The 21351-nt window shown below is 30.4% G+C and overlaps 1 protein-coding gene across 1 annotated transcript in view; it reads right to left on the bottom strand.

Annotated features, from left to right (window-relative positions):
* Positions 1 to 11249: 11249 nt before the first annotated feature.
* MS3_00007857 (uncharacterized protein) overlaps positions 11250 to 21351 on the bottom strand; it is a 73946-nt gene continuing 63844 nt past the window's right edge. Inside the window, exons 8-9 of the mRNA XM_051216205.1 lie at positions 18305 to 18481; positions 11250 to 12417 (exon numbers count right to left, since the gene is read on the bottom strand). Of these exons, the coding sequence (XP_051066771.1) occupies positions 12012 to 12417; positions 18305 to 18481 (583 nt within the window). The 3' untranslated portion in view covers positions 11250 to 12011. The remainder of the gene's footprint in view (positions 12418 to 18304; positions 18482 to 21351) is intronic.

Here is a 21351-nt window from a genome sequence, read left to right as displayed (position 1 = left end):
CAAGGTTATTCGTATAGTAATATATTTGGTTGGGGTAGATACCGAAATACCTCATAAAAGTCCGGCGCTGTGTACTGATTCGATCAAATATGACTAAATTTCCCAAAAGTAGATCATCTTACATTAATATAGATTAAAACTTTTCCAGAGTCAGTAACTTAATTTGTAATCTAATCAATACTAATAATCCTAGTGAAAACTGGTAAATATGAATGTCGTTTCCTTCAAAAACTTTTGTATCGTTCTTCCGGTTTCCCTTAGCTTTTTCACATTACATATGTGAAATTTTGAGTGAGAAAATATGTCGTTTAGTCTAACATTCTATTACTCTGAGATTATATATTTTCTTTTTCTGTGTACGTTAGTGATTATGATGTCATAAACAATATTGTCTTTCTCTATTGACAGACTATTGAGATTACTTCGAATGCTGAAATAATATACTTGTTATAATTAGTTAGTTTGATTTTTGCACAGGATTATTTATAGCTATCTAGCAAAACAGCATGCTATCATTATTGAACTAAGTAAATTTAGACCTTACCAAACAGTTGATTCTTAAGCGTAGAATTGTTCATAATGAGAAACGAGTTCTCATTTATGCTTCACTATAATAAGTCAATGTAATTTTAATTAATTCGTTGAATCATCACTAGTTGGTTTAAAGTCAGATTCATATTTTTTGACTTCATCTAATTTGTGACATTGATTATTGAGCAACGCATTCGTAAACAGACTATACAAAGATAAAACATAAGTCCGTGAAAGTATTATTATAGTATATAATATATCACTTGTATTACCATATATATGAAATACTATTGGACACCATGAAGATAACACTTATTCAATGTCATTGCTTCCTCCTTTAATTATGCTCTGTTCATCATAACTTTATCTTTCAGTACTTGATGTAGCTAATACCTATGAAGGAATGTTTTTACTTATATTTTAAACTAAATGAATAGTTTGAAACATGTATTTAATGACGGTAATGAAATCATTAGGACTGTGTTATCTTGATTCAATCTTCTTGTGATATGTACCAATAAATTATATATGAAGAAGACGTGATTGATCTAGTTTTGTTGAAAGTACTTGACAGGAGGATTTCGATTTATATTTCATGACAAATGTTACTTGACTTGTCTGAAAATTAAAGGGAATAAATACTGCAATTAGAATTCGAAGAACGTATCGTTATTACCAGGTTCATAATTTAAGAAAAAAATATACGTATATCAATACTTAGTTTAGTTATCTCTTTTTCAATATTCTATTAATTAATTTTTATCAGTTTGACAATGCTTTATCATAAATTCTGTAAAGTTAATTATACTAAATAACATATCGGTACAAACATGTTAAACTTATTCATTTTCTCCATAAACTAGGAATGTATTTAAACTACATTTCTGTGTGTATCAAAGAAATGATATTTTATTATTCTATTTATTATTTTATGTTTGGAAATGTAAAACATTTTGTTATTGAATATAGATTATATAATTCGAAAGTAACATACAAAGATTTATTTCAATGGTTAAGATCATGCGTCAGTTGAAGCTAGATTATCATGGAAAACCTGGAAGCACTGGACGGCCGTTTCGTCTTATTGTGGGACTCCTCAACAGTGCCCATCCACGACCTCGCCCCCTGAGAGATTCGAACCCGGGACTTTCTGGTTTCTCGCGTCTGTCTGTTTCTCGGAGTCTGTTGTGAGATATCAGCTCACTGAAGACAATGGTGTACGGTGGTGCAACTTCATGGATTAGTTGAAGTTAGACATTAACACCTTTGTATGCCGGCTCAGTGGTCTAGTTGGTTAAGCTCCTGGCGCAAGACTGATAGGTCCTAGGTTCGAATCTCGTGGAGTGCGGGATCGTGGATGCGCACTGCTGAGGAGTCCCATACTAGAACGAAACGGCCATCCAGTGCTTCCAGGTTTTCCATGGTAGTCTAGCTTCAATCGACTCATGATTTCAATCTGTGACATATTTGATATTCAATGAAGCCTAAGTAGATTTTATTTGAAACATACTGTAAATATACAAACCAATAAATAAAATAAAATAGAAAAAAAATTTAAAGAGAAAAAAGTTTTTTCCGTTGTATTTAGTTTAATTTTATTTTTAAAGCAAATAAAAAAACAAAATAAAACGAAAAACAAACGAACTTTAAAGAAACATCTAGCAACAAATAATAAGAAAAATTAATCTATAAAATGTATTTCTACTTGCGTGATTCATTTTATTTTTTTTCGTTGCGTTTAAGGTAAATAGGCTAAACTCTATTTCTGTTAGATTTTAATCAAAAAGTAAAGTAAAATATGTAATTTTATTATTGAAAATAGAAATTGTTGATCAAACTACCGTTTAGCATTTGTATTCTAGCGACATTTATTAGTAGTATCTTCAGTAGTCTTTTATTGTATAGTTGGTGTTAAATTCGTTGGTGAACATCAATTATGGGAAATAATTAAAAAGTTAAAGATGATATAGACAAATTAACAAAATTATAGCAAAGTTGAAATCATTTGGTATTGTTTTACTTGTATCTTCCCATTGTTAATTAGAACTGCAATTGATCAGTCTCACGTTGGCATATGTGCATCCTATGCGGACTGCCTCGATATGGACTTAAGTCACAAGATTTTTAAAGCAAAGATGGATAGTGGCTATCAGTGGAATCCAAGACGTGCGTTTCGTCCTATTTGAGACTCTTCAGCTGGATGTACCTGCATCCTAGATTTCATGTTCACTCCGGGACATTTTTGAATTAAAAACAAATTAAGTGATTCCTGAATAATAATTAAACTTTTTCTCCCCAGGAAAACCGGTTTTCTAGAATTGTAATATACGCTGTCACTAGTTGAATTTTAGGAGATTAAAAATAAATTTAGAAACTTTTCATATGAAACACTGATACTATTATACATTTTTCAACCTACTTTTAATTCTCCATATATCTCTATACCTACAAACGTACTATACCATGGAGTTTGGTTGTTTAATTACGATTTTTTAATCGTTACTATCAATAATACCATGATCATGTGCTCTAAATGGATTTAAGATTGCCAAAACTATCCTAAAAGTGTCAAATCAGTTTATCATAATAGTTTTTGTAATCTTCTGATATATTAGTGTGAACTTTGCAAGTTCCGTCTCACTCTTAACAAATGCAGCTTATTTAGTACATAAATAACTAAACCTTTTTGGTCATTGTTTTCAAATAACTAAATATAATTCCTGTCGATAATAATTATTGTGAATAATAATAGTTGTTATATTCAATAATAAAATCTAGAATGATCTTTGATTGGAACAGTATGGTTGTTAGCATTCCGTGTGGATATAATATTTAAATCATAAGAAGTTATCTTTCACTCAATGACCAAATAGTGTAAATATCAAGTAATCATATGTTTACAGATTCATTGTAAGTTAAATTTCATATGTTAAGAATATGGAATATTCAACTTCAACCTTTTTATCGTTGAAGTGATTTGGTAAGCAATGTTAGACTGAAATCAATATATGAAATTGATCGTCTATGACAGGCAATCACATCTTGAAGACCAATTATATGAGTTATTTAATTAATTATTTCTATTGGTTATACATGCTTATTTGTGTGATTTTGTGAATGTTTTCACAACGTACGTTATTGATTAATCGAGTTCAATTTATATAAATATGTATGTTAATCTGACCAGAACTAAATCATATACAAAGTATTGTGTTCATGTATTATTTTTATTTGTTTCGGAAGGCTGAATAAATCCATATTACCAGTCCTTATGTTTTAATTAGACATTATTGGACTTGGAGTTGTGTAGTGAACAAGAACACAAGTAGGGACAACGGAATGTATTTGCATACACAATTACAGAATGTGTTAGTAAAATGTCAGAACCATATAGTAAATACTTCATTAGCGAAATGTTAATCAATCGTCTCAAACTTCATTGTTCTTTCGTTTCCACAGCAATCATTCTGTTTTCGTCCTCTTTTCTTCCAACTTTTTAACTTTCTGCCGCCGAAAATTTCACTTTTGATTGATGATATATACTACTTATATGTGTCGACATCAGTAGCACACACCACAGTTGCAATATCAAGCACAGTTTAGTTAAGCACTCTTCAGAGGTAATATTTCAGGCATAACATGAAAGATGATTAGCTTTCATCACATTTCTAATATATAATGTACATGTTAAACATTAATAAACCTTTTAAATTTTGTATTGCATTTACATATATATTGAACAAAAAAATATATTCCCCAGTGTGTGATAAAATACTACTGATTAAGAAATTGTTAAATTTTGAATATATACCCAAAATTATATACACTCAGAAATCCATAGTTTCATCATTAAATGTAATTGCAACCTTCATGATTGCATACTGTGCGCCACAGTCTTCTCTTAGAATTGAGAAACCGATGAAATTTAAACACGCTTACTTAGTCAATGAAATAGATTAAATATTTAAATGTTACAATCTTATGTAAACAGGTAACATTAAAAAAAGTCTAGAAAATGTGGAATTCAACCTTTAAGCATATGACACTACTTATTTGAATACATGAAGAAACCAAATGAAAAGATGCAACAATAATTAAGAGAAAAATAGATTTATTAGATTTGGTTTTTCTGAGTATAGCAAAGGCCAACAGTCACATTTTTCCGTGTTACAAATTTTAATAATTATAGTTATAAAATTATTAATATTAGACCCCAAAGTACGAAATATAACGGAAAGCTTGGATGCAACTAGACGATTTTCATTTTGCAGATGACCTAGACCTTCTATTCCATACACACCAATAAATGCAGTTGAAGACAAATAGTGTAGCAGCAGCCTATGCATCTGTAGGCCTCAACATACACAAAAGAAAAAGAAAAATCCTCAAATACAACATTGAGAACACCAAACCAATCACACTTGATGGAGAAACTCTGGGTGATGTGGAAACTTTCACATATCTAGCGAGCATCATCGATAAACAGGGAGGATCTGATGTAGATGTAAAGGTAAGGATAGGCAAAACAAGGACAGCATTCTTACAGTTGAAGAGTATACGGAACTCAAAACAACTATCAGCCAACATTAATATCAGAGTCTTCAACACGAACGTCAAGACGGTTAAACTATACGGAGCTGAAATACAGGTATTTATAAACAGTTGTCTACGTAAGATACTCAATGTCCGTTGACTAGAAACCATCAGCAATAGCCTACTGTGGGAGAGAACAGACCAGCTTCCAGATGAGGAGGAAATTAGGGAAAGACGTCGGTGGTGGGTAGGACATGTAGTGCGGTAATCATCAATCTGCATCACAAGGCAAGCGCTAACTTGGAATCCTGAAGGGAAACATAAAAGAAGACCAAAGAACACACTACGTTGGGGGTTGGAAGCAGATATGAAAAGGATGAATAGCAACTGGAAACAAGTAGAAAGGGTTGTCCACGACAGAGTTGGGTAGAGATCGCTGGTGGTCGGTCTATGCTCTTCAATGAAAGGTAACAGGCATAAGTAACTAAGTAAGACTCCAAAGTACCTTAAGTAAATCATGTGAGCTAGTCTATTCAGACTATAAACAATATTAGTCCCTGAAATATTAAAATGTAGATTTCATCTGTTTACAAGTTGGCTACCGACCACTGAATTGTCTCAAACTCAAAAAGGGACATTCATTTATTGTCTATAATTTTTCAATGATTCATTATATGATTTCGACGGGTGATAAAAAAATCAACTTTCAGATACATATTTAGAGAATATAAAATGGTCGGTTGTTATAACGTTTTAAAAAATCAGCATAACGAAATATCATTCTTATGCGTAATAATAAAATTTCGATTATTTAGTTACAATAAAGATTATTGATTAATGCTAGGAATTATATGTCACTTTATTTCGTAACCATGTGTTCTGGAATTAAAAAAATACACATAAATATGAACTTAAACTAGGAAATAAAAAACGTTTTCGTCAAAAATCGAACTGGAACTTCATCAATGAGAATATAAGTTTGTATTTGACAGTATGGAGATTTGTGGAGATTGTAGTAATTTCGAAGTTGAATTCATTAGTCGATATGAGCTAGATCAACATTGAAAATCCGGAGGCAGTGAATGACCATTTCGTCCAAGTTCGGGACTCTTCAGCAGTGCACATCCACAATCTTACATGCAAGAATCGAATCCAGGACTCTCGATCTCAAGCGCGAACACCAAACCTCTAGACCACTGATCCGGCATCCAACATTGTCAATGTCTAACTTTAATCGATCCATGATCTTGTGTAACCCCTCATAAGTTGTCTAAGGTGGATAACTGTCTACCCGACATGAACTAGACTCTACTCACTCTACTCTGGTGAGCACACGATTATTATCAGAATGGGAATTTGTGGAGGTTGTAGTATTTTTAAAGTTTAATTCACGAGTCCATCTAAACTAGACAAAAAAATGGATGACAAAATACTCTTCTGCCTTATCATTTATGTCAGAACTATTGATCAAGCTGCAATTTTTAATGGAGTAGTCAAATAAAGCGACAAATATGCAAAAATAACATTAAGTTTTATAAATCTCTGTTAATAAATTCTCGTTGATAGGTATTATAAGGACTGCTCTTGGGTGAACTCAAGGAAGCTCTGAAAGATCCAAACATATCCCATCCAATCAGTTATTTGGAATAAAATTCTTTCTCATTTTTATTTTGTCTTCTAATTTGTGACTTGGAGGGTTCAAGTGTTCATTTGCTCAAGTTGTACGCTTTATAGCCAAAATCTAATCTCTAGATATAACATAATATGATGTTAACAAAATATTCAAACAAAATCTTAGATTACTAAATAGACGGATGAATAAATTAGTAAAGATTATTCAAATCAGATTATTCGTAAAACCTATTAAAGTTAATTGAGTTGCAAATAAAAACCTTTTTTAATAGTATAAAATTAAATTTTCAAGGAAATTTACTCAAAATTAAAACAAAACAGTTAAGAATTAAAAATTCCACATCAAAACACAAACTAAAGGAAATTGTTTATCAATTTTGGTCATTAGGATGGAGAGTATTCAAAATAGATTATTTCGTATGAGTAAGTATGGTTAAGGAAGTAAGATGTGTAGTGTGCTTTGTTGTGTTTGTCAATAAATTTATGATTATCAAGTTAAATGAGCAAATAAAACAAAATAAACGAATTAAGTAAACTATGTCTAACAAATTTATGCCGAAAATAATATAATCCGTGCAATATATATATGTCCAAGATGAATTATTATGATGCAGGATAGGAAATTTAGTTTGTATTTAGTTATTCTTCTCCTTCACTCGAGAATTGAATATGTAGTTCCAGGCTATTTAAATTTGTGACTATAATTCCGAATTTTTGTTGTTGTTGGTTGAATTGATAATTATCCTCATATTTTAGGTAACTTTTCACTTCACAGCATTTCATAGATTGCTTAGGATATACAATAGATGATAGAAAGATAATAATGATAACCATATAATGTGGTCTCATACATCTTGTTACTTGATAAGTTTAAATATATCAAAAGCAATAAGATTCCCAAGACAAGATCAATTCACTGAATCTTAAAGTTTTCCTTCAGCTGTTGTTTGAATTTCACAAGTTAAATTCAATCACTGACTGTTTCACTTATAATGTAGGTCTGTTGTCGTAAGGATTGTCAAAAAAGTATGTAAATCTTATCAAAGCTCTCGCAACAAACATTTTTCCCCTAAAACAGTAGTTTACATTTTCAAATCTAGTCAGTTTGCATTATAAAGTTGAACTACATTGAATATGATTATTCATTGAGACTTTGAAAATTGTCCTCAAATCTAATATCTACTGCACATAAGAACACTAATTAAATTTGAATGTTTTTGTTAGAATTCATCTTCTTTCCTAGTGTTTTGTATGTAAAGCAAACGATATCTTGCCGCATTCATCAGTATGAGCATTCTTTTTATGAATGTTGCAAGCAATTTTTCAAAGAAGTCAGCTTGTACATTCTTTATACACTTTATGAATAACATTTTTATTGTATAAATTGCTTAAATGTGTTTCATCATCCAAATCATGAGTCGTTTAACCTCTCAACAATGTAATTATAAAGCGACTAAAGCAATTTATTCATCTATATATTTAAGTAGAACCTTATTCAAGTAAATTACTGAAATGTTAGTTCACTTCAATGAAAACATGATTAAACTAATGGAATCTAGACTATGAAAGAAATGACGATTGAATTTAAGCGTTCTTTTTGATATCAGTTATTTTTGTTTGTTTTTAAGTTGAAAATTTATACTTAACTTGACGGCCAGTTTAACTTTTGACAAGATTCACCGAAATCAGTTGATTTATTATACATATAAAACAATGAATAATAAAACTCCTTTATGTATGTATGTATGTATGTATATATATATTTCTTTCTAAATACCCTAGAAAAATAAATAATACCGACAAAAAAGTACACGCAAAGAAGAACGAATTCAATTCATTCGGCTATGCTCTTATTTATTATTTTTTCGCAACACAGTGTTCAGTTGTCAAGGTAACAAGAATATTTTAAACGTAAACCAATTCGATCATGGAAATTAAGTCGTAAAGCAAAATAAATAATTGAATAATGATATGGTGTAAACAAAATTTTTAGGGATTAAAAATTAACTTGATAAGAAATGATCTCTTCTTTCATTCATACAAGTTACTTTGTCAAGTGATCACATGAAAAACGATATGTATGACGTAAGAGATGAGAATATCACATGATACATATATTGTACACTTAGAGTATATGCTAACTGATGAAAACTGTGAGAAAACTTATGTGAAATAGTAGGCAGTTATTTTATTACATTAGAAATAAAGTTTACTTACTCCTGTTAATCCTCGTGGAGGAGCATAGGCTGCTCACTAGAGAAATAACGTTTACTGTAATGTAAAGATTTGATCCTAATGAACAATTGGGGAGTTTATAAATATAGGTTTAAGGTTAATGATTGGTTCTTATTTGTTGAATTTATTCAAGTATTCCAAAGCATGTACCTGATGTATTGGGTTTATCGAATGAACAAATAAAATTGATAAATATTCTAATTTATAACCTCTGTCGTAGGACTTTTATCCATTTCGTTTGATAGATACACGTAAATCGATTTATTTGGTAGAAGGTGATGCAGAATATATATATTTAAAGAATGTTACTGCCAACTTGATATCAAAATATACATCTTTTAACTCCAAACATGACTTTATACATAATCTATAATTACAAATATCTATGACAATACCATATCTATAGGAGCATATTATTTGAAAAAATGAGATGAGGAATTCAAATTCCACTTTACTTGCATTAGGTTGCGCAGCCTCAGCAGCAGTAGGTCTCAATATACACAAAGGGAAAAGCAGGATTCTCCGATACAACACAGAATGCACCAATCCAATCAAAATTGACGGAGAAGATTTGGAAGATGTAAAAACCTTTACGTATTTGGGCAGCATCATTGATGAACAGGGTGGATCTGATGCAGATGTGAAGGCGCGGATCGGAAAAGCAAGAGCAGCATATTTACAACTGAGGAACATCTGGAACTCAAAACAACTCTCTGTCAACCAACACCAAGGTCAGGATTTTCAATACAAATGTCAAGACAGTTCTACTGTATGGGGCAGAAACCTGGAGAACTACGAAAGCCATCATCAAGAAAATACATGTGTTTATTAGCAATTGTCTACGCAAAATACGTCGGATCCGTTGGCCGGACACTATCAGCAACAACGTACTGTGGGAGAGAACAAACCAGATCTCAGTGGAGGAAGAAATCAGGAAGAAGCGCTGGAAGTGGATAGGACACACATTGAGGAAAGCACCCAACTGCATCACAAGACAAGCCCTCACATGGAATCCTGAAGATCAAAGGAAAAGAGGAAGACCAAAGGACACAACACTATGGAAACTTCTTCGACACTACGGCGTGCCTCAGAAGATAGTCAATGTCATACAGAGTTCATATGATGGATTACACTGCAAAATCGTGCATGGAGGACAGTTGACAAAGTCGTTCAAAGTGAAGACCGGTGTCAGGCAAGGTTGCTTACTCTCACCCTTTCTCTTTCTCCTGGTGATCGACTGGATCATGAGAACGTCAACGTCTGAATGGAAGCACGGGTTACAATGGACATCTAAGATGCATTTGGACGATCTAGACTTCGCAGATGATCTGGCCCTTCTATCCCAAACGCAACAACAGATGCAGGAGAAGACGAACAGTGTGGCAGCAGCTTCAGCAGCAGTAGGTCTCAATATACACAAAGGGAAAAGCAGGATTCTCCGATACAACACAGAATGCACCAATCCAATCAAAATTGACGGAGAAGATTTGGAAGATGTAAAAACCTTTACGTATTTGGGCAGCATCATTGATGAACAGAACTAGAAAAGAAGGCCCAGGACAGAGTGGGTTGGAGAATGCTGGTCAGCGGCCTATGCTCCGTTGGGAGTAACAGGCGTAAGTAAGTAAGTAAGGTTGCGCAGACATGCAACAAAAACCTAAACTTGTCAACAATCATCTGATCATGAGTGAGAAGTTATAACTAGTAAATTTTGGTAGACATCCAAGATAAGTGAAGAGATCAGAGTCTTCAATATGTTCTATCGTTAAGATCAAACTAAGCAGTGATCTAGACCAGCCATGTGATAAAACTTCAAGAATCATATGTTAAACACTAATACATTGTTACTTAAGGGATTTAGAAGATACTGTATTTTTGTCAGTGCCCTAATTGGAAAATATTGTGTCGATTGAGCAGTATAAGTCAATAAATGAATGTTCAATGAACAACATCTAAACGATCAGAAGAAGAATAGTTCATCTCTAGAAGAATATTTATTATAAAATTAAATGAAAATTTAACCAACTGGAAAACTATCAATTCAGATCATCTTTTACTGTTTACACAAGCTACATCGAAATTTCGAAAGTAAAGAGTTTCGAAAAGATTTACATACTTTTTTAACAATCCTCATGATAACAGATCTATATTATGAGTGAAACAATGAGTGATTCAACTTGATAAATACAATCTAATTAGAACTAACGAGCAATCAATATGATAGCCATGTATTTCTAGATAATTCAAATATTTGACTTATTCCAAGTATTTTGAAGAAAAGAAAATAACAATGAACCAAATCATCATTATAATGTTTTATTTATATGAGATTTCAAGAAATTAATCAACTACAAATTATTAAAATAAAATAAATTATAATCTTAATTGCATCACAAATGTATTAATAGTAAATGATTATAGTTTTAATTGCCAATTCACAATGACATTCAAAATGAATGCTAATTCATGATATTACTTATTTGTCATTAACTATACAAATGAGAATGTGTCAATTAATATTGAGTTACTTTCTCCTTTACAATATAACTAATGAATAAACTGTGGTATTATCATTTTATGTTGTTTTTCCAACTTTGTATAAGACATATTTTAAAGTTCATAGGTAGAACAGTAGAAAAAAGAAAAAGAAAGAGAAAGCAAATTATGAAAGATTAGAAAACAAGACAAATGTCATCACTAAGATTCAATATAATGAAGTAATGAAGAAGTTTACAGAGAGAAAGAAAAAGTTAACATCAACTTTATTTAAACTAGTATTCTATTAATATTCTATTGATATATGTATTCTTTGTTATCTATTCACAGTATGATAGAAGAATTAAATAAAGAGAAATGTTAGAAAAAATAAGAATTTTTTACAAACACTTATAAGAGTATAAATGATAAATGAAATGAGATACTCTAAATAATTGTTTTGTGAATTTTATAATGAATCTTTATTAACATTTTAGTTGCTTAAAATAATTCTTTTATTAAATGTGTAAACTGGAAAAAACACATTATTGACAAGAAAAATAACACAACCAAAATAATAATAGGACTCCATATGCTAAGAGGTATTATTGATTTTCCATGGAGTATTCGTTGAGAGATTCTTTTTTATCTTTCATAGTTGATGGTTTTGCTATGGTTATAGTAGTAGTAGTAGTAGTAGTAGTAGTAGTAGTAGTAGTAGTAGTAGTAGTAGTAGTAGATGTGGTTTTACAACAGTTATTGAGATTATTTGTTGTTTGACTACGGAATGGTAAACGTAGATTAGAACAAACATCAGCTGCAAAAGATGCAATTTTATCTTTCGGTTCTTTAGGTAAATGTTTATTCACAGTATTTTTCATGGCAGTTGACATAAATATCATTGTGGATTGAATAAAGTCAACTCCTGCAGATCCAGAATTCAATTTACTCTTCAACTGCTTTGTATCCGTTAGTAATGATGATAACGATGAGAACTTTTCAGTTTCTTGTCTAAGTAAATAAAAAAATAAGAAAGTTAAGTGATTAAATACATAGACATTTATGTGCAAACCGTTGAACTACTGACAATCATTGAACATTGTAGTATTACAGATCAGTATTCTTTTGGCAGTTAACTTCACGAGGTTATGGGATATTGCTACCAAGTACATCTAGTCGTTTGTGCCAAGCAGAGCGTCACCGAATTCATTAGGTGTCATTTACTAATTCATATCTATGTAGTTAGTGTTCAACCAGGCTGAAACTTGGTTTGGAGTAAAACTCTCTGCTGTTTTCATTTGTTTAAATGAGGATTTTGTTCAAAATATAACATTAACAACACTTTATATGTAGATCAATTGCTAAGAGACATATAAATAAAACTAAATTTTTCCTTTGATTTTGAACTATACAATTTAACAAGATTTTATGCATCTCAATGATAATAGTAATCCTAGTCCACTCGATTCATTTAACAAAGTAGAAATCTTAAAACTTTGATTATGATTTCAAAAGAGACTATCAGAAGTCACTTTATATCATCAAATGAATTCAGCTGGACATCCAATAAAAGCTAGATGAGAGTTCAGTCATGTTTCAAACGGAACAGGCAGATGGTGTTTATTCATTAACACATTGGCTGGAATTAGGAATATGAATTGATTGGTACGACCTCGACGGATCAAACACTGCTGCACTCTTATACCGTCTAGTCCTATGTCACACCTTAATGGATTAGTCTGACTTTCGAATAGAATGATTAATTTGTTATTTCTATGTCAGTATCCTCACGTACTATCACCTGGTTACCTTTATATAAGCGTGTGTGTACATCACTTAGTGTATTCATCACACATCTTCAACTTATTTTTCTGTCTGATTATAACCAATGTGTGAGGCTTTATCAAATCAAGTTGGTACGCTTACTTTCTCCGTTTCGTTTTGCTTCTCATCTTAACGCCTGTCTGAGTAGACGATTACATGAAATAAATTCACCTAACTTAATTCTTATTGTTCTTCTCACTACCAACGTCGCTCAAACGGAGTCAGCCTAAATATAATAAGCGGAGTCAACCCGAAAATTTCTACCCATGACATGTTCATTTATACGTTCAAATTGGAGCCAGATCACGGGCCACGCTAAAGTGGCGAGCTTGCCAGGATGCAAAGTGTGTGAAATTATTTAGCACTGCGACAGTGCTCTTTGAATACGGGGTAGCTATGTAGTGGGTTAGAAACTTTACGTTATCTTGGTCTGATGTTTGTGTTATTACTTATTGTTGTTAATTGCTTTCGTTATTCAACGTGAATGCATTTTGTGCGCTTGCTGCGTTGTTGGCTCATATTTTCTTAGTTTTTTCTCTTTATCAGCTCTCCTAACACACACTTCATAGCATGCTCCTCTAGTACACGGAGTACCTTCTGACAAGATGCGAACCGCTACACGATCACTAACAAAAGAAGGATTTGGAAAGTGTTGGCTCCAAAATTAGCATACGTGATCCCGTCAGATAGATACCAGGTGTCAGTGGTAGTGCCCTTAAATTGTTAAGCTATTACATATAAAATTACTAATAGGAAGCCCGTTTATGACTTGCCTCAAACAGTCGTCAATCGGGCATTGTGGTCACGCTCTCAGATTACCAAGACCATCCTTAACCGTTTTCTTTGGAGGTACACAAAGAATAAATAAGTTTCTTTGGTGTGGCCAACCGGGAAGTGATAACTATTGTCATTCTTGTGACTGGATTCGAGATCCCTTCGTTCACAGTTAAACGTCAGTAGTTTCATATTAAGCAGAAATAGATGTCTAATAATCATTCGTTGTTAATTATTATTCTTGATTAGAGCGATTTGTCGTAAATATTAAAGTGTACAACAATTACAACCTCACTATTCTTAAAAAAAATTCAGATACTTTTTATGAGCATTTGGTTAAGTTCAATTGGTCGTATCTGAAACACTTGAGATTACCAGATATTTTACAATGAACTACTTCTAACAATTGTATCCCACTCTTCACATAGTAATGATAATTAACACGTAATTAAATTTGTTTTATTATTGTGCTTTAAATATTTCTGTCAAAATGGTAGTTAATCACAGAGCAATCAACACAAGAAATTCTATAACAAGATAATTGACTAACTTCATGAAATTTTAATTACAAACTAGGGAAATGTAGTTTATGAAGGGAAACGGAAAAAAAGACCGAAGAACACACTGCACCGTGAAGTGAAAGCAGACATGAAAAGGATGAATGGAGACTAGAAACAACTGGGAAGGATTGTCTGGGACAGAGTTGGATGGAGAATGCTGGTGGTCCGCCTATGCTCCTCTACGAGGGGTAACAAGCGTAAGTACCGTCTGCAATGTGTGTAGTCTACCATTTTTAACATGAAGTAGACTCCTCATTATGATGTCAGTTCTATCAAGTGTTTAAAAAAAATGCTAAACTAAGGAAACTTTGTTTTTAAACACGCTGGACTTGAAATGAATATGACTGATAATATCATATGTCGATAAAAGAAAAATAATTATTTTCTCATAGAATAAGAAGTTTGAGAATAAAGTTTCTAAATAATTTACTATTTTGACAGGACAGTAGGAAGACGGTTTCAGTCTAAAATATTTGGTCATACATGCTTGTCAATGTATTTTGTACGAAAGCTAATGAAGGTCAGTCAAATGAAAGTCAAAGTAAACATAGCGATAACTGTCAGTGAGAGAAAAAAATTAATATGATATGGGAACAATTGGTAATTTTCACACTAACATAGACCGTGAAAGGACTTAAACATTATTACGACAGATTCGAGAAGGATTTGTGAGTAGCCACGGCATCTACAAACCTTAGGATTTGTCCTTGAAACTTCCTGTCTAACGCTTTAAAAGCTGCATCAATGTCAATCTTATACCCGCTTCAATTATTTAATTCGGAATCAATGAACATGGTTTTCTACTTCCGGAGAATTAGAAAATAAATTTTTATGAAGCCATTATCCATTATCCTAGATTGCAAGATTGCTCGAAACCTAGAGCACAGATACATCATATTTTTCAGATCAAAACCTTTTTCTCATTGTTTTATAAAAATTTATAAATGGGACTAATTGGTTTGTTTCAAATACTGTTTCTAAAAGCGTAATGACAAAAATGTATTGAATAAGAATATTTACAATCAATTTTGGAGTATGTCCATCCATTTTCACAAAACTATTCACTTAGCGTGCCAAAATAAATGACTGAAACTCACTATATAAACAAAATGAGTCAGTAGAATGAAAATGTTTCAGTTAATTCCCATTTAATTATCGATGCAAATTCAACCACAATAATGTAATAGCAATGATGACCGGATGTTCATCATTTCTTTAGCAATAATTGACCAATGTTGGTAATATAATCCACTGGAATCCAATTCATTATTTAAAAAGTATCTTACTGATTGTAAAAAGAAACTAGATTATTATAGATACCAGTTTCTGTAAACTTAAGGTAACGTACTTACCGAGTAGTCTTAATTTAAGGTAAATACAACATTTCAACATCTTTTAATCTACATCTTTTTTACTAACTAATGTCAATTAGGTATACAATTTACTTTGAAACCAATAAATGCACGATAACTGCTACTAAATAAATAACTTTTATTCTAAATAATGGAAAGGATTCAGTAGAATTAATTTACTCTCTCATTCAATTATCCATTGGTTTCATAATTGAATAATTCATCTTAAAATAAATAGAATTTTTTTTTTGCATTGTAAGTTGTTTTTAAAACAGAATGTAACGAAACAGTTCATGAATAAGATTAGACTATATATATATATATATATATATATATATATATATATATATATATATTGATGTTATAAATATAGAACATAGTATTTCAACGAAATGATGATATAACAGTAAAATAAAATTAAGCTTTATAATAAAGCATTTATTAGCCTTTATAATTTGTTAAAATTTCCATCACAATAGAGATGAAAGAAAAAACAATTGCATTCTAATTGACAGTTTTATCAGCATTCTATCTATTCTCTCAATATCATTTTTTTTTCCTATCTTTCTAATTTATTTTTAAATTATGGCATTTATTTTTAGGCTAAGGATTTACTTATTATTATTATTGTTTTAATAGTGAGAGAGGGAAAGGAATATTTTCCCAGTAAATTAAACATTGTTTTCTTTTTCTTTTTAAACAAAAATTCCTGACAAGACGTTCATTCTCTCGCTTCATATTTTTTTTGGCAACAATCTAATTTCGTTTTAAAACAGTTGTGTTTTCTTTTTAAATATGGACGCTTATATATAGATTTCTTTACAGAAAAAAACAAGCAAACTAATTTACCCATAAATCCTATGATAATTCCATTTAAATGTCTATTTGAGATAAAAGAAAACAATGAATAGTGGATGTGAATTCGGTTTGGTTTAAGGTGTACACTAGTATTTGATAAATTTATAGAAAATTTACAGTGTATTATTGTTAATATCATCAGTGAAGATTTCTAATTCCTTGTTGAATTAGCTTTGTATTGCTTGGATGTATAAAAGAATTGTATTTTAAATGGAATACAGATTGTATTTGTCGTCATACTTGGGATTTATCATCCAGCTGTATTTGTATTTTTGTTGACTTTCAGATTCAGACTCTATTAGATTGAAGCAGATATTCAGAGAAGGTGAAATTTTCAGAAATGTTCTAAGGAGAATTGTTACATTTTTATTGTGTAACCAATAAATACTTGAATTATGGTTTTCTGATATTCTTCTAATTATACGCTTTTATTTGATTCAAACATTACTATTATCTACTTTACCGTTTCAGAATTATCAATAATTAATTATTAACCTGATGATTCTGTTTTTTATCATTTATAACTTAGTTATTTACAAATCATGATTTCTGTTTTGTTCTGTTATGCGGATTTGTAATCACTGTATGTAGTTCTGATTTTCTGAGTAAACCTGATAGTAAAGAATAGAGAATAAGAGAATGTTTATTTGTTTACTATGCTCATATTTTGAATAGCTATTTTGGTTAGAATAAGCTGATCAAACCAATTGGATTTAGGCCAATGTTAACATTAATATGTTACTGGTAAAGAGAAAAGTTATTAGTCAGAATGGCATAAAGCGAACTAGTATTTATCAAGTAACCGGATTATGAGTACAATTATAAGAAGCTAAATATAAAATAGACTCCAACTCAGTAGATATACAGTTTAGTTCTCAATGATAACCGTGAGAAAAAATAGTCCTATATTTAGCAAAACTTATACATATATATATAAAGTTTTTGAGAGCTATCGTGAGCCAATAGTATAGCGAATAATATTCTAATGGAAAAGTTGATACGTAATATGTTTCAAGGTTTAGTGGAGATAAAACTTAAATGCAAATGCATTCCAAATAGAACAAAATGTGTGAACTAGATAACATTAATAGTCCCTATACAAAATATAGGTCCTTAATAACTACTCTTGAAATAAATCCTGAATATACACTATGTTATCAGCATTTTTTTAATTAAATGTATCTATATGTACGCAGAAACCTTAAAGATGTTATTAGGAATACTAGGCAGTTTGTAGGCTTATAATAATAAATACTGTCATTTATAGTACAAGAATAATCTACAACATTTGTTCATATACTATTAAATAATGCAAAATTTAAACTTTATACAATAATAAAGCTCTGTAATCGAAAATTCCTGTTAGTCAATTAGGATCTGTTGAGGACGTTAGATCCCTAGGTGAACTCGTAATCGCTTCAAACATAGCAGGATTACTTTTTATCTTTTGAATAAAAAACAATGAATGACTAAAAAAAGTGTATATTTTAAAAGTAAACACAACACATTCTCACTATATTTGATACTTACTCTTGAATAACATTATCTGGTTGATGTTCAGTAAACATTGTACTATGAAAACATTTTAATGAAGATTCACCAGATTGGTTATGAATCTTAATAGATTGATAAATTTCTTGTAATAGGTTTGAAGGCACCTGATTTTGAAATCGTATGATAAGATATTTTTGAATAAATTCATCGTAACTGTAAGATATTTAAAAAAATATATAAGGATTATTGAGACATTATTCAATTAAAGGAGGAAACAATAAAGCAATTATTAATAACCATGTATACTGAATTGAATATTAAAATATGAGGCAAGTGACTGTTGAATATATACGGAGACAATGGAAACATTTTGAATAACAAGATAATAACACGATGAATGGTGTAAAAAATGGACAATTACATTCATTATATCATGTCTAAATCTTTCAGATCTAGATTGATTGTTATCAATAAATAAATAAAATATTTCCTAAATGTCATTTTTTTGTGTAACATGGATGAATTGATTTAGTTCAGCAGTGAATTCTAACAGCAAATGCTTTATATAGTTTAAACAAGTTTAATTCATATACATGAATTAGTTATAAACAGAAATTATAATGGTCTTCCATTAGTAAACTAAATGAATTTATACATAGTGTACAGTCAATTATATTTATAAAACGTTTTTATTTAGTGTTACAAAGTAAAAGGGTATATAGAAGATTTAAAACACAACAAATGAAATGAATTTCTGTCATCCCAACGTGTTTGTTGTACTTGTTGTAATGAATGGACAGAATTATTTGTAGGAAACATTTGGAATGATTGAATAAATAAGATTGTAAAAATCAGTTAATGATACTATATTTCATGATTGATAACAGTTATTTAAATTTTGTTTAACTATAGGTATCAACACCAAGGTTGGACTTGATGGTTTCAAATAAATTGACATTGGGTAGAAAGTTAATAATAAATTTATTTTTTGTTATATCCCAATAGGTGGAGAAAATGCATTTGTGACGTTTCGCGACTTTATGTAAGCTACTTCTTCAGAGTAGATAAACAACTGAATTTCGATTGTACCAAATACATTATGCATTGTTTCATTTGTACCATTTAAACTTGTGTTGATTTAATTCAATTATTTACTTACTCTAAGGAAGAAGCTTATTTTAAGTCACGAAAAGTAGAAAACACAATATTTCTACTCATTCGGATATATATTTATTACTAAGTTTAATTATGAATGATAAAAAATAAAATTTAGAATAGTCACATTTGTTTTAAACAACTCTGCAGAATGAGTAAAAATACGTATTTGAAATCTTGTTTAATTTAATCGACATTATCATTTTCAATTAATCAAAACTTTGAACGCTATAATTGTAACGAAACAATTAATTTATTGTGCTTGGTCGCTTTGTAATTATCTAAACGAAAATAAAACTGTTCAGGAATCCTATGAAAAAACCAAAATGAAAACTAAGTGCGATTTTATTTACAATGGATCGACTGTGGCTAACGGTGGGTATCAGGTTTATCGTTTGATCTGAGTTAGGACTGGTCCTCAGTGTTAACATTCATATCAAGTAAATCTGTCCAGGATGTACGAATTGATTAATTTAAAGAACCGAAAAACTCAAACTCTTTCTAATAATGATGTGAAATAAAATTTTAAATAAATGAAGTGAATGTTCCACAAATAATAAAGATATGTCTATCATAAAATATTTAGTTTAGGAACGCTAAAATAGATTATAATTTTGATAAATCTAGATAATACGGTGAAAATACACAATTTATATAACTGATGTGACATATTATTATTAAAAAAACTAGACATACTGTTATATAATTAGAAAAATAGGTCCCCCTTGATAAATTAGTACATAAGAGAAAACAAAGATAATTAGGAAAAAAACTGCATGAATTTTATCCTTCTGGATATTAAAACTAAACATTCATGTCATAAGTAACAACAATAGGCTTGTTAACTGGTATGGTTTTTACTTATCTAACACCTACCTTCTTGAAATTAGACCCCAGCCTATGTTCAGCTGAATCCTCAACATCAAAAGACATAGAATTGGTTATTTTGTAAAATATAATTAACAACTATGAATAATAGTTTTGAAACTGAAGAAAAATATTATGTTCACTTGAATCCATATGAGATGAGTGGAATTCCGATTGTTGCATGACGTTCTCATAGGTTTAATTTAGGCAACATTTTCCTCGAAATAATTACCATGGCAACTACATAAATAAATAACATAAATGGAATACTCCTCACTGGCCTCAATAAATTATACTATCCCTAAGTATTTCGTTTATATGATGATCTTACGTTTTTTAAAAAAGACATATTCTCTATCCTTCTTGATTAGATGATCAACACTTCGAGACACAGTCATAAACAGGATATGCATAGACAATTTCTGTCGTTCTTGTGTTTGGAAAATTTTTTTCTCATCCTGTTTTTTTCTCATACTTTAATTTAAATAGATTTAGAAAATCAGGCAAAGAATTTCTTACTTCATTTATCATTGTTTTCATTTCTCCACTTTTTTTTCTTTTTTCTTTTATTGTATATCCATGCTCAAAAAAACAAGTTGATTTTAAATAAATGGCAACGTAAATCTTATTAAATTGATGAATTTTAAAGCAAGAATAGGTAACTAAATAATAAATGAATTAGTTTGTTTATGAAATGAAATTTTTAGAAAGAAAACAGTAAATATTTTCTTTTTATCCAATGAAAAACAAACAACAAATGGTTGACTGAACAAATAAGAAAAAGGCATTCATAAATAATTATTCAATACACAATTTATTATACTGAATTAGTATATTCTATGAAATTTTGATAATGTAAATATGGAATAATACGTATATCTGTTAGAAAAGCTTATAATGAATCAGTCAGTCAGTCAGCTACAACGTAGAACCAGGCACATATATGCATCGGTCTAAGTTGTAATACCTCATCAACACAACAAGATGGACACCGGATTCATAAAAGTAGTTAATTCAGAGGTGGTAATATATAAAAGAAAGATTGCAATAAGGATATGGTA

This window comes from Schistosoma haematobium, chromosome 4 (assembly GCF_000699445.3).
Source record: "Schistosoma haematobium chromosome 4, whole genome shotgun sequence".
In the NCBI taxonomy this organism is placed as follows: Eukaryota; Metazoa; Platyhelminthes; class Trematoda; order Strigeidida; family Schistosomatidae; genus Schistosoma; species Schistosoma haematobium.
This window is presented reverse-complemented; position numbering and strand designations above follow the sequence as displayed.